General features: G+C 36.0%; 1 protein-coding gene across 4 annotated transcripts; it reads left to right on the top strand.

Moving 5' to 3' along the window:
• The first annotated feature begins 368 nt into the window (after positions 1-368).
• LOC140764627 (villin-1) lies at positions 369-14257 on the top strand. 4 transcript variants are annotated; one of them, XM_073103288.1, is made up of 23 exons: positions 369-589; positions 944-1043; positions 1172-1240; positions 1321-1557; positions 1688-1865; positions 1930-2065; positions 2225-2387; positions 3080-3230; positions 3340-3425; positions 3503-3658; positions 3977-4045; positions 4276-4344; positions 4458-4595; positions 6749-6877; positions 8953-9100; positions 9249-9259; positions 10237-10377; positions 10469-10594; positions 10809-10871; positions 11479-11764; positions 12100-12281; positions 12889-13003; positions 13809-14257. In XM_073103288.1, the coding sequence occupies exons 1-22, from the start codon at positions 534-536 to the stop codon at positions 13000-13002; spliced, it is 2808 nt and encodes a 935-aa protein (XP_072959389.1). In that variant the 5' UTR covers positions 369-533; the 3' UTR covers position 13003; positions 13809-14257. The 4 variants fall into 4 exon arrangements, with proteins under 4 accessions (XP_072959389.1, XP_072959390.1, XP_072959392.1 ...); XM_073103289.1 differs by having other exon boundaries at positions 1167-1240; XM_073103290.1 differs by having other exon boundaries at positions 547-658; positions 1167-1240.
• Positions 14258-14610: the final 353 nt, after the last annotated feature.

Here is a 14610-nt window from a genome sequence, read left to right as displayed (position 1 = left end):
TAATAAATGCTTATGAGAAAGACATTCTATCTTCTTTCACTGTCGACAACATCGACACACAAAGGAAAGCAGATTATGTCCACCTTTATTTCGAAAAACAGAAACAAGAGGAGGAAAAGTTGCCATAGATCTTACGCTTTTCGTAATTTGTTTTTCCTGTTATTTTTCTGGTATCTTTGGTTACTGGCAACGAAATCAAAGCGCAAAGGCCTATTTGTATGTCACTTTCCTTGGTCTTCTGGCAGCTTCCGTTGGTTTAGGCTCTCCGTCTCCGTAGAAGTGGAGCCCGCCAAAAAGTGGATCACCTGGCCTTTTTCTATTATATATGGCCTCCCTCTATTGTTGTCTTCTTCCTCTTCTTGCTTGCTTTGCAAATTTCCTTGACGCCTCTCCCCCTCTCCTCTCCTCTCCTCTCCTCCCCTCTCCTCTCCTTTCCTCCCGCCTGCCTTTAGCCCTCCCTCTACAGAAAAGTTCAGCAGCTGGAAGGCTGCGGAAGGAAGGAGTAGGTCACAATTCTTCATCGGCGGTGGAGAATGTCTATGTCTACGAAGGTCGTGGATGAAGCATTCCGTGGTGTCGGCGATAAGAGGTCATCATTCTCTTCCTTCTTCCACTGCTCGGTCTCGGTTCCTATTATGGTTTCGTGATCGTTGATCAAGTACGTCTGAGCTCATTGACTGATCGGCCCTGCCGTCCTCTGTTTCATGTTTCTATTCTGAGACTGATACCTTCCCGGTAATTGTGCTCCATATGCATCCCCGTCCCAAGTAGGGGGAGCGCTTCTTCGTGGAGACTCTCCGTCAAATGCGTTGTAGAACATTACTAGTATACCGTAACAATTGCATCCTCGTTGGATCATTCTTTCTGATGCTTGGCTAATCTAAAAGTGTTCAATTAGATCGTCTTCTTCTTCCTAATATATTTCTTGCTTCTTTGATTGCAGTGGGTTGGAAGTATGGTGCATTGTGAATCTTCATCTGGTCCCCATTCCCAAATCTTCCCACGGGAAGTTCTTCTCTGGGAATACTTATATAATCTTGAACGTAAGTTAGTCGTCAACATCATACCTGTAACTAATGACTTCACACAGATGACCGTCCTTCTTTCTGCGTTCCAATTCCATTTTTTAAACCTGAGAGTTTCCCTTCTTGTTGCCATGCCACTAGGGCAGACAGTCGTGCTAAAAAATGGGCTTCATCATCATGATTTACACTACTGGATGGGGAAGGATGCGAAGGAGGTATGTATGCCAGACCAGTTGATTTTGTCCATCAATCCAGCATTAGATGCCTCCTTGATTTACACTACTCCTCTGCGTAGGCTGCTTGCACAATGGCATCAGACAAGGCAATTGAGTTAGATGCAGCCCTTGGCTCCCGTGCAGTCCAGTACAGGGAGGTCCAAGGATCAGAAATGGACAAGTTCTTGTCATATTTCAAGCCATGCATCATACCTATTGACGGACATTTCTCCTCACATCTTCAAGCCATGGGAGGACAACCCTATCAAATCACATTGTTTAGTTGCAAAGGAGACCACGTTGTTCATGTTAGAGAAGTAAGGGATAGGGAATATACATTTTAATCTTCATGTCCCAATCTGCAGACTTCCTGAGTTTAACAGCTATCTAACTAAAACTATATTGGGCTACCAAGGGAGAATCAATTTTTGTTTTAATGCTGTTCAGGTGCCATTTTCCCGTTCCTCCTTAAACCATAATAATGTCTTTGTACTCGACACAAATTCAAAGATTTTCCTATTCAGTGGCTGTAATTCTAGTACACAAGAAAGAGCCAGAGCTTTGGAGGTTGTTCAATACATAAAAGAGAATCAACATGGTGGAAGATGTGAAGTTGCAACCATAGGTAAGATCTTCTGATAGTTTCTAAAGAGAACTTCTGCTGCAACGTTTACTGCTCATCAATGCAGATGATGGGAAGCTGGTTGGAGATTCTGATGCTGGAGAGTTCTGGAACCTATTTGGAGGCTATGCCCCTATTCCACGAGATCCACCTTCTACAACTCAGGCAGAAGCTAATAATATTTCATCTAGGAAGCTTTTCTGGTAAAGCTTTGGTGTCTAAGTTTCAGCTGAAAAGCCTGTCTAACTGTTAAGCTAACAGTTTTAGTATATTTTTTTAAGACATCTAACTGCCAAGATACACTACTTGGTGAACAATTTATTTCTCCATTGAGTTATTTGACAGTTCCTTTATATTTCTAGGATCAACAAAGGAAAGCTGTTTCCCATTGAAACCCCTTCACTGGATAAAGCAATCCTGAGTTCAGATAATTGTTATATGTTGGATTGTGGTGCTGAAATATTTGTTTGGATGGGAAAGACGACGCTAATCTCCGAAAGGAAGACAAATGTCTCTGCTATAGAAGTAATAATTTTGTACTTTGCCTGATAGTACTGCATGATGTTCCTCCAAGAATCATTTTTCTTTTAAGCTTTTCTGTCCATACATGTTCACTTAGAGTGGTACGAATGTATTTCCAGGTGCATATAAATGTTAGTTGGACTACAATTGTTGTTATTGGAGAATGGCCAGCATAAGGGATTTAAAATTAGCTGGCTAGCATATCAAGTGATATATCTCCCACTCAACTGGGAATTCTATCTGAAAAAGAAGGGAGAAGTAGGAGGTATCAGAAGGCTGTTGCCCTTTTCTTCATATTGCAGTCAATCTTTAAGGTGATTTCTGCAGCATATTAAGTTATTAACTGGTCGCCTCCTCAATCCTTCTGCTTCTCCCTTCACCACTTCCTCTGTGCATCCTCACTTCAGATTCTTCCCGTTCAAAATGAAGCCACACGGTTCTAGCCGTTCACTTATCCATGTGCTCCAAATGCACTGGTTGTGTTAGATTGAAATATTCATTCAATAACTCGGAAAAACTTATGGAATGTGAATTGATTAATCTGTCATTGTATGTCTTGCTTTCATTGTTATAAGCTAATCCTGCATGAAGAAACTAAAATTTCTTGAAGTATGTCGACATCTATGCCCTTTTATCATATAGATGTTTGCTTTGCCTTCTGTGTACACCTTATTAACCAATTACCTTTCCTTCAGGACTATATGCACTCTCAAGGCAGGACAACAAGTACTCATACAACTTTCTTAACTGAAGGGTCTGAAATTGCTAAATTTAAGTCGTACTTTAATGGTTGGCCCCAAAATCTGACACCAAACTTGTATGTGCAAGGGCGAGGAAAAGTAGCAGGTTTATTTCCTAAATTGCTAGATTTCACAAATATTTTCTTTTTAACAATATCTCACAATGTCTTGTATGACATATGATATGTTTTATGTTTTTCTTATTCTGGTGGCAGCAATATTTAAGCATCAGGACTACGACATCAAGGAACTTCCTGAAGATAAAACTGAGCTGCTCATTGATTGTAATGGCACTCTAAAGGTAAATTGCCTTGTGTATCTGCAATTGTTTTGTGTTCCATAGCAGTATGTATTGATATGAAGTTACATATAGGATAGGTTTGGCTGGTGGATTCTGGTTCTGGTTTACTCCTTTCAACTATTGAACAGAACAAACTCTACAGTGGAGACTGCTATATCGTGCAGTATAGCTATCGTGGAAGCAAAAGAGATCATCACTTGTTTTATGCATGGTTTGGAAAGAGGAGCATATTGGTAATGATATCAGCTTTTTGAAAGGAGAACTTTCTCTTTTTAATATCCTGAGTTAGAATGACCTTTTAGAGTCAAAGGGCTCCCTTGTTGTCAGGATAGCTGAAACAAATCTCCTTAATTTTATACTTTGTATGTTAGTCATATACAACAGCCTAATCATCTACTAATAACAGATGGTTCACATGTCTACCAAAGAAACAGGGCAAAGAACTAGCTGTCTTTCTGTGACTTAGCGGTGCACATTCTCATAATATTTTCTCTTTTTGATGCTTTATCTAACCTATCATAGAACTTGGACTTCTTTAATATTGTCTGCAGGAAGATAGAAAAGATGCAGTCTCCATAATGACTAGCATGGTTGATTCAGTCAAGGGATACCCAGTTATGGTTTGTGCTCTTAATTCTACTATAGCTATGTTTTCTTAACAACAATGATTCTAGTCCTGATATCTATGTGATGTTATAAAATTATGCGCAATGAATTGGCCTACTATTGAGGCTGTCATTCCTGCTGTCTCTGCTGGAGTTGTGTGCTGCCTTATATATAGCTTACACCTAGTTGATTTTATTTTACTTTATCCCTAACCTACCAAGGTCTTTCTTTCAATCTGATGCAGGCACAGGTATTTGAAGGTAGAGAGCCTGATCTATTTTTCACTGTTTTCAAGTCACTGATCATATTCAAGGTTCATATAGATCTGTTTAGTTAGCTTCAGGTTATTTGGTTCGCATGGCCATTTGTGGATCAAATAAAGGGTGTAATGTTTGACTTCCTACTGTTGTTGGCATTGCCATTTAGGGGGGCATGGGCACAGCATACAAAAAGTCCATGTCACATAAAAGGGTCAAAGATGAAGATTGCAGGAAGGACAAAGCAGCCTTATTTCGAGTCCAGGGTTTGGGAAATCATAGTGTACAAGCTATCCAAGTTGATTTAGTAAGTAAGCATAATCCATTCAGTTACTTTAAATGTTTTCTACAACTAAATCATCATGTTGGAAGCTTGCTTTGTAAAGAGACATATTAAGTGAAGGCAGTCATAGTCATCTCCCTCCCCCAACTCTCCCATTAACTTATTCCTTATCTCATTTCCATTATATTCTTAAGTTAAAGTCTGATGATCAAGAAGGTCTGTGGAAGAGAGTTTGGAGGGATAAAAGGATGGGTGAAGGCCCTTTGCATATTTCTTGAGAATATGACTTAAAAACATGTATTTGAACAAAATCAACAAATTAATACCTTGGTTGCATGTGCCATATATTACTGAATTGAATTCGTGTATGTAAAGCTGAATGTTTTAAGTAGCATTTATCCAGAAGTTCATGAAAGAATCGATGATATGTACCATATATGAAGTATCATTAATTGATGATTAGAGTAACCCAACTGATGAGAAATAACAGCAGGAAACTAAGGAGCATCTATCTAATGCTTGTTTAGGTCTTTAAATTTTGGAACAGTCTAGATATGTTAACATATTTTGTTAGTTTCACGTAATTATAGTTGATTTTAAAGTATGCATTCCTTGTGTTGACTTTAATCTGTTTTCATAATTATGTGCAGAACTTTACTTTTATATTTATTCGCATCATTGATGTTAACAATCTATATCCATGATGGTCGTGCAATGGCATGGCTCGCCCCTGCGCCTTATGTATCACTGGCATGCATTATAATATATTTAATAAAAAATTTAGGATATTTAGAGATATTTTTGGGTCTTTAACACTTATATTATTTTTTGTAAATTACTTATTTTATTAAAGATAAAGCAATAATTAAATAGAAATATTATTCAACACATAATATAATTAAATATATTTATTAAAACTAATATTAATTGAACACTCCATAATATGATTGAATATTCCATAATAGAATTGAACACATAATATTAGTTGAATATAGAATGACAAGGTGAATCCAAGACTTTATTTGCTGGCATAAGAATAATATAAAAATATTGCATTAAATGCTATTGATAATCTTTAAAACTCATTCACTGATAGTATTACTTGTCATAACGTCTCACATAATTCATACAAATAAGAATTTTTTAATTCTCCTATGATATGAAATTCATAGTGAAAATACACAAAAACAATCAACATTGGCATCGGTACAGGCACACCATAAGCATATGCAAATTATGGATATGGAGTATAATAAGGACGTTGTAGTTTTGATTGGTGTGATTGATATAATGATAATGATGATGACTTATATTATCCTATAGGAGTATATTTCCTAATGTCTTGCTACCTAAAAACTCAAGTTCTTTCTTATTTAGATATAATCATGTTGAGTTTCAATTGGTCCCTTTCCGTTTTTTGTTTTTGATAAATTCTGCCTTGTGGTTGTCTAAGTCTAACCCTGTGGTCTTAATCTTGGGTAGCATGTACAAATTTTTTTTTATCTATAAATACAATGCCTCATAAAAGATTATGTAACAGGGACGCATACCTTATCTTCATCATCATTGACACCAAGTTGAGTATTGTCATTATCACCATCACCATCACCATCATCATCATCATCATCATCATCTTCATTATCTTTAGTTTCATCATCATGAATTTTATCTAAACCTTCTAAGGGATCAATTGATTGTGAAGATGGTTTAACTTGACTAGTAACTGGTCGTGAAGATCCAGCTTGATTAGTAGCTTGTCGTCCTTGTTCAATACCCAAATAACCACCACTAGCTTGGCCTCTAGAGGTCTGACTCCTTGTCTGACTTTGATGAGCTCGACCTAATATAAGACGGTCAAACTCCTGATCTGAGTCTTCGTAGTATTCTATTTAAGTATTCTTACGCCCATGTTGTACTTTCCTAGCAGACTGAGTCCACCCTACATGCTCCACATCGGCACAATGATCACCCAGCACAGCTCGGCATAGGGGTATGCTACTGGCACACCCTGTGTCACTACTGGCACAACCATCCTTGATCTGTATTAAATAATGTTTACATATTGTAGAAAAAGATTATGGTAACTAAAGCACTCGCAGCAAGCATTAGGTAGTGAGGTAATGGAAATGCAATTCTTCAGTTTGTAATAATATGCTCATTGCTTACCTGAATCTCAGGTTTCCACTTCACTCAACTCCTCACAGTGCTACATCTTGCAAGATGGAGATTTATTCTTCACTTGGACCGGAAACCTTTCTTCACCAAGTGACCATAATCTGCTCGACATGATGTTGGACTGGTTAAGTGTAAGTATCTTTTATGTCGCTTTCACTTCTTTTACCTGAAAATATAGAAAGATTCCCTTGGTTCTGTCCAAAGAAATTTATGTCTTTTTGGCTCATTCAGTTTTTGTGCTACAATGCTGTTGATCTAATTAATAGACAAGAGCTCAACTATGCTTGCAGATTTACTGATGGAAAATGTACTTTGAAGTTTCCTATTTTATCTATCAAGGAGTCCAAAAAAATTGTGTCAATTCATATGCGATTTTGATCTGTTATTATTTAGTCTTACCAACTTCTGCTAATCTACCTTTGAGATGCACAACAGAATAGGGAGAATCAGATTTCAATTAAGATTCCTTCTGGTGTGAGAGGATGTTTCCTACATTTGGTTTCAATGTTTCAGGACCCAACTATGAGTGACCAGCCATGAATCCAGAAGCAATGTCTAAGAGACACAAGCCAAATTTTAAAGTTAATTATCAGATTTTAATAGCCAACAGTTTCTTTTGTTTAATGCAAGACATGAATGAAAGTAACATCCTTAAATATAGTCTAGTAATAGATAATATAAATAGTGGCATGCTTGTAAGTTGACGTTATTACTGCAAAAATATATTTGGTCTGTTGAGTCTGTTTTCTTCTTGTTTCTTTGTCAAATAGAATTACTTATGTACTTAGTTTGATGGAACATTTCAATTTGTGTGTGTGTGTATATATATATATATAGTGACAAAATCAAGAAATTTTCTTGTAGTGTTTCCAATATTCAAGATAAGGAATGAAGTAGTGAAGCATTGCTTCTAGTGTCACTTCTGATAATTGAATACCTCTTAATTCCAAGGAAAGAAGAATATAGAGATCTTCTCCCTACCTATTTATTAATTGACACAAAAGAGAGATCCGACCCTTGATTCAATCAAGAGTATGAATGGAAGTTTGCAAAGTTCGCCTCACGAATCAGTTCAACCAGTGATTTATTCCAGGATTTTTCTCCACAATTGCTTCTCTCTTAATTTCAAACTCCTCTTGGTAGTTATAGGTACTTATCTCTTCATCTCTAATTCTCTATCCAAAACCTCTAACGATAATTTAACCACAGAGTTGTCTCTTCGTCAATATCCACACAACCCCCTAATTATAATAATTACATAGTACGTATTTATCTTTTCATCTATCCACTCAACCCCTAAACATAATTATAACTACATAGTTACCTCTTTATCTCTATCCACTCAACGCATAAGCGTAATTAATGGGAGGAGTTGCAAAATCCTAATTACTAATAAGTCCTTTAGTGCATAATAAAAGCTCTTAGAATGGTAACGAGAAACCAGTACCAGATATGACAAATGCTTTTTCACCTGCTGTCATAACCGTTAGATTGGGAATCTAAATTAGTAAGGGGTATTGAAGTATTTGCCAAAGATCTAACAGTAGAAAGATCAGTTATTCTGTAAAATTTTGGATGTCTTGAAATTAAGAAGCAACATTTTTCTAAACGTGAAAGTGAAACAAGAATATTAGGAGTTGAGACGGATAGTGGCCTCACATGGAAACAGAGAATAAGGAATGATTCAATTCATGACAAGCCAGAAGTAGGATCAATTGAGACTATGATGCAAAAAGGTCATTTGAAATGATTTGGATTTATCAAACCCAATCAGATAGTGCACCAGATATGTGATTCAATCAAGTAGCAGTTACCATAGGATGATAGGATTATAGGAGGAAACAAAGACTGAAAGGGACCTGGTGAGCAACTGCTAGAGAAGATATGAAGTCTGTTTTGGCCGAGGATTTTTCCATACACAGCTGAATGAGGACTCTTATAGCTGACCCCAGTTTATTCAGACAGAAGATTTTTATTGTTGTTTTATCCTTATATAGTTAGACAGATAATTTGATCTATAATTGTTGCTTCCATCAAAAGTTTTTCTTGCATATCAAGCAGACATATATTTGCAATATTGTCATTGGTAGTAGTTTGTGACTTAAAATGTCTTATAATTCACATATTAATTATCTTTATAAATAGTTGTTCCTCAATTAGTGGTATCTTGTATTGTTCTTCTATCTAACCTTTGTTACTGTTGCAGCCTCTGAAACAATCTATATCAATTAGGGAAGGTTCTGAATCAGATCACTTCTGGAATATTTTAGGTGGAAAATCAGAGTATCCAAAGGAAAAGCACAATAGAGGCTGCAGCGAAGGTCCACATTTATTTACTTGTGTGTTTAAAGAAGGTATTTGCCGTATAATTTGGCGGTAACTTTCCTGGCAACACATAATGCCTTTTTTCCTCATTCAGATTTCCATCAGCTTTATATTGATCTTAAGAGCATCACTAATGCTGTATGATTTTCTTGCTGTCATTTGGCTGATCATCTTCAGGCTCTTATAAGGTAATCTTCACTTTATGAAACAAATTCTTTGATTGCTAAGGACTGAAACAATACACTTAACAACATATGATAGCTCTAATATTTGAAAATAATCCTATAAGTTCATACAAACATTTTAGACAATTTGTCCTTCTGTCTTTCTAGTGTCTACTGCTATAAATATGTCAGAGTTCCTTATCCTTTCAGAATTACTGCGACAATTTGAAAGGTTGGATACTTGGGTCTATGTCTATGCTCACTACTGAATTTCCACAATAGTTGTGTTATTTTCCTTAGAAAGAAGATTTGCCTTTTATTCAGACTGCTAGCTGAATTCGTACTCTATAAAACTTTTCCCACTTAAAGGACTTCTTCCCTAGTCAAGCTTCAACTATCTTTTCTTGTGTTAATGTTGTGTTAGTTTGCTTGATCCTTGATATGAGCTAGTAAATCTCGGCGAACAAATTCTTATATAACTGTCAATGGCGTACATATCAAAATGGGGGATGATAATAGACAGATCTTCATTATATAGTCATTCCTAAGCAAAGACAATAAGAAATTGTGTCAATAAACTTTGGTATGATATGTTCAGCTGCAGCTTATAATGGTTAAAGTAGCCTATGAGGGGCATCACCTTCCTATCTACATATAGCTCATGCTATGTGTGAGATAACAATGGAATAAAGGCAATAGAAACATGTAGAGCATAACGTTAGATGTGAGCCTATACGTCTCAGATCTCCAACAATTGAAGGAAAATAAAAGGTGATTCATTTATCTATACATGCAAAATCAAAGGAAAATAGTTATTGCACTATTAGTTTTCATAAAGTTACACTTGCACATGCTTGTATGTAAATTTAGATTCTGCTAGATAACAAGTGCAAAAAATAATAATAATAATAATAATAATAAATGCTCAAAGCCTCAAACTAATTTTCAGCATATGTAGCCACACAAGATGCCAAGTCATCAGTTCTGATTGATATATCTAGGGGAAGGAGATATTCAATTTTACTCAAGATGATTTAACTACTGAAGATGCACTGATACTGGACTGTGGTAATGAAGTGTATGTTTGGGTTGGACTACATGCAAATATTACATCCAATGAACAAGCATTTGATCTTGGAAAGGTCATATTACTTCCTAATATTGATATTTCTTTCCACCTGTAGTTTCGAATCTCATGTCCTTGACAGTTGACATACTTTGTTTCACTTCCAGAAATTCCTAGAGGCAGACATTCTTTTAGAAGGGCGATCAATGGATACAGCTACATATGTTATCACAGAAGGGAATGAGCCTTCCTTCTTCACTTGTTTTTTTAGTTGGGATACTGCGAAGGCATATGTATGTATGTCATATTTTATGGTGTAGTACTATTGCTGTTTGACTTCCTGTTGTTTCAAATTTCAACTGTTTTCATGCCCTGTCTCAATTTCACTATCATTTGCTTATAAGGGCAAAATAGTTGTGATTTAAAAAGTTTCCAATTCTTGGCACAAATTGATTAAACCTGCAATTTCCTTATTACTTGTTGATATTTGATTTCTAATGCTGACAGATGCATGGAAACTCGTTTGAGAGGAAATTGGCATTCTTGAAAGGATCTTCAGCGAAAATGGAGGTTAGATATCTTCTTTGTTGGTTTTGCTCATGACAGAGTCCAGCTTATCACTGTTCAGTACCACAGTCACATTTATCTAAAACAATTGCAAAGTTCTCTTCTTTTGGTTGACCTCTATGATCATGTTGTGCAAGGTTAGGTATCAAATTGATGGTGAAAAAGCATGAAGAAAGCATAATTCGAATCAATCTAATTAAGTAAATAACAAACAAATTTGGATATGAAAATTTGGTCTCATTTTCTGTACATTTGTGTCTAAGACGATCTACTTATTTACTAATTTAATCTTCAACTGCTAAAATATCTAAACTAATAAGAGATCTAGGTAGATAATTGAATATGGGGCTATTCAGTATGTTCTCACAACTTCGCCTCTTTTTTTTTTGTAATGCCACTGTAAGACATGGTTTCTCCTTTTATGCGGAATTAAAAGTTTCTTACTCCTGTATTATAGCCTCTACAGGTTTTGTACATCTCGAATGCTAGTTCCACTCATCTGTTTCAAAATGACAAATGATCCTTTATTGCATTTTTACCAGCGAAAGCAATCTTGTTAAACTTAATTGTGAGTTTATTTTTTGAGTGCTTACTGAAGTTGGTTCTACAGACACCTGATAAAGGTTTGCGGAAGTCATTTAGAAGATATTCTTCTGATTCTACAGCTGACCATTCAATCAGAAAAACAGTCTACTCTAAAGGGTTGCATGAAAGGGAAGGGTTGGCTGCATGTATTGTTTCGCCAGAATTTGGTTCTCCAAAGAGTCATCTGTTGTCCATCCCAACTGCAGTAGCAAAGCAAATATTTCCAGCTTCTTCTAGTCATCCTACTCATGCAGTTTCCCCAAAGTTGCACGTGACAAATTTTCATTTATCTCTAGATAGTCTTGCAAAAGGTAGTTTATATCACACTAATTTTCTCAATAGAATGACTTGTTATCCAGTTACTCTTCTGGTTTCCCTGATTTAGTTCGTACTTTCTTATTATGCAAATTTGACTTCATATGGCACATGGAGACCTGGTAAATGAACCGAGGAACTTAACTAGTGCCCAATCCATCATTACCGTAACTTCTAATGACATGCGTGGTTAATTTTTACCATGTATTGGTTATCAATATTACACTTTTGTAAGCATCTATGCTAGGTCAGACAGCTAATATCGTAATCAAACAAGCTGAGTGTTTCTTTAAGAGAGTTGTTATCCACTTCCTATGTTTTCCCATTTCAGATGGATCAACAGAGTCTCTATCAGCTGCTCAAGAGTTGGATCCAAACTTGAGAAATCTTGACAAAGCGACTGTTGTGGACCATGAAGAGAATGCAGATCCTGGGTGGAAATTTTTTTCTTATGAGCAGCTTAAGGTTCCTTCAAGAATGTCAATGACAGGCATAGACATGACAAGATTAGAGGTAATTTTCTCAGAACATTCAGGATTAAACATTTTAAACAACAGATGATTTGATAGAATCTGTTATTCTAGTTTGTGGTAGGATTTGCTTTCTAACTAGTTGAAGCTTTGACCTATTATATATCAACCTAACAGGTAGATTAAAGACCTACTTGATACTCTGATATCTGTTAGTAGTTATCACATGTTCTTTGGTTTACAGAAAGAATGAACAGATAGAACTATGCTTAGGTTAGTATTCAGGTTGTCTGTGAGGTATCCTTTGAAAAGCATTATAACTTGGCCTTATCTATTGTTGATTAGTGCTGCAGTTTACGCAAGGTTTGATAAATGCTCACTAATCCAGCCGGCATGCTGGCATTATCATGGGATTTGGCTTGATATGGCATATAGCCTGATATTTCTCAAGATATTACAATATTACTATGTACAACAACAATAGCAACAGCAATAACAACCATTAAGACTGGAGTCTTACTATTCGGGTTGAGCAATATGGACTCTTTTCCTCTACTTTTCTCTATGTAGTGGAAAGATCTCTTTCAGATCAAGTGTTATGACCTTTTAGAATGACTAAGAACAAGATGAACACTTTTTGTAATGGACAGGCTTATCTATCTAAGGAGGAGTTTCAAGAGAAATTTGGAGTGACCAAGAAAGCATTTTACAAGTTGCCTAAATGGAGGCAGAGCAAGCTAAAATCAGATCTCAAACTTTTCTAAGGTACAATTTCTTTGCGTATTTGATGAATTTGAAGAGTTCTTGCTACAAAGATCTTACCATTTTGAATTATACAATCTCAAAACTTCTGGGTATATACAATCTGAAAAGTAACCAAATTATGGATATAATTTCTGCTCTGTTTGTATTGGCTACTTGTGTACATAGATGTAGAAAAAAAAGATATCACTGATTATTTTTTGTTGGCTTGTAATTTGAAAACATAGAAAGCAAGGAAAGAATCTAGCTGTCATCAAATGTTTGTAACTTCATATGATGACACTGTCTGAGAATAGGAGCTCTTGTTAGCTCAGTAATAGTAAGATCTCTTTGTGAGGGACATGTATTCAAGCAAGGCATTGTTTGCTCACCAATTTACTCTAAAAGTTTTAGCCGTTAAAGAAAGATAGCTCTTATATTTGTAGTCTAATGCTCTCATTTATTTGTAGGCTTGACACAATTTGATAGGCTAAAAAGGTGGACTTGAGTTAAATGAATAGTAGGCAAAGATATCTATTGCAGAATTTGAACTCATGAGCTTTTATTTTGATACCATGTTAACTCACTAATTATTTTAAAATCTTATGCTGCTAGAAAAGATGATAGTCCTTATATTTATAGTCCCCTAGGCATTAAAAAAATACTTAAAAAGCTATTCCTGTTAGAAGAGATAGATTGCATACTTGTTTAGCCTACTCATTTTTACCACCTATTGAATCTTTTGTTACCATGGTCAGTTTAATATAACTTGGTCAGTAGTTATGGGCTCTGTTCTGATAATTGATGAAAGTTCTGTGCCTCAATGCAGGAGGCAAGGACTTCGGCAATCACGGCTGTCTTATGCTGAGGCGTGAGTAAAGAACATCTGAAGCTTCAAACGGGAGACTATGATCACTTATCTAAGTGCTTACATAATTGCTATGTCATGTCATGTCATGTTCTTTTCTGTAACAACTAAATTTATCTAACTTAGTATCACCGTACGAGAGTAGTAGCTAAGATTAGTGGTGTTGCAGTCATGCTGGAACCCGGTGGCAGTTGTGAATCGGTTTTCTCTCAAAAACATAGTCATAATTCAGTGGAGTCATCCTTTTCTTTCACGGATACATGACCAAATTCTATGACCATACAAAATTTAGGCTTTGTATTACCAATTCTATGACCATACAAAATTTAGGCTTTGTATGACCAATTCTACTGGGATATATTTTTCCTTGTATGTTATTGATGGGAACTTAAATCTAAAGTTTTGTGAAAGCCATAGACGTCAAATCTGCAGCGCTTCCATGTCAAATCTCCGTGCACCTTTTTGTTCCGAGAGCTGCTCTGCCTGCGTGCAGCTACAGCATGTTTTTCTTTTCTTTTTCTTTTTCTTTTTCATTTGTTTTTTTGTGTTTTTTCCTGCTTTTCTTTTGTCTAATTTTGATGCCGGCCAACAACTTCGTTGAGGTCTTCTTTTTTGTCGCCTCAATATCTGTGAACGATTGTAGTATTTTTCTTGGTTGGAGATACTTCTGTTTGTCTATTTTCTTTTTTCTTAAGTTACTTCTGTTTTATATGCTAAGCCCCCGTAAATCTGGGATTAAGTTTGTCAACGAATGAAGTAATTC

The sequence above is a fragment of the Typha angustifolia genome, chromosome 8 (assembly GCF_048772165.1).
Source record: "Typha angustifolia cultivar Huaian chromosome 8, ASM4877216v1, whole genome shotgun sequence".
Taxonomy (NCBI): Eukaryota; Viridiplantae; Streptophyta; class Magnoliopsida; order Poales; family Typhaceae; genus Typha; species Typha angustifolia.
Note: the sequence above shows the minus strand (reverse complement) of the source record. Positions and strands in the feature narration are given on the sequence as shown.

Coding starts and splice junctions, on each gene's coding strand:
- LOC140764627 (XM_073103288.1), top strand. CDS start 534: ATGTCTATGTCTACGAAGGTCGTGGATGAAGCATTCCGTGGTGTCGGC. Junction 2,066..2,224: donor TCATCTAGGAAGCTTTTCTG/GTAAAGCTTTGG, acceptor TTATATTTCTAG/GATCAACAAAGGAAAGCTGT. Junction 12,282..12,888: donor TAGACATGACAAGATTAGAG/GTAATTTTCTCA, acceptor TGTAATGGACAG/GCTTATCTATCTAAGGAGGA.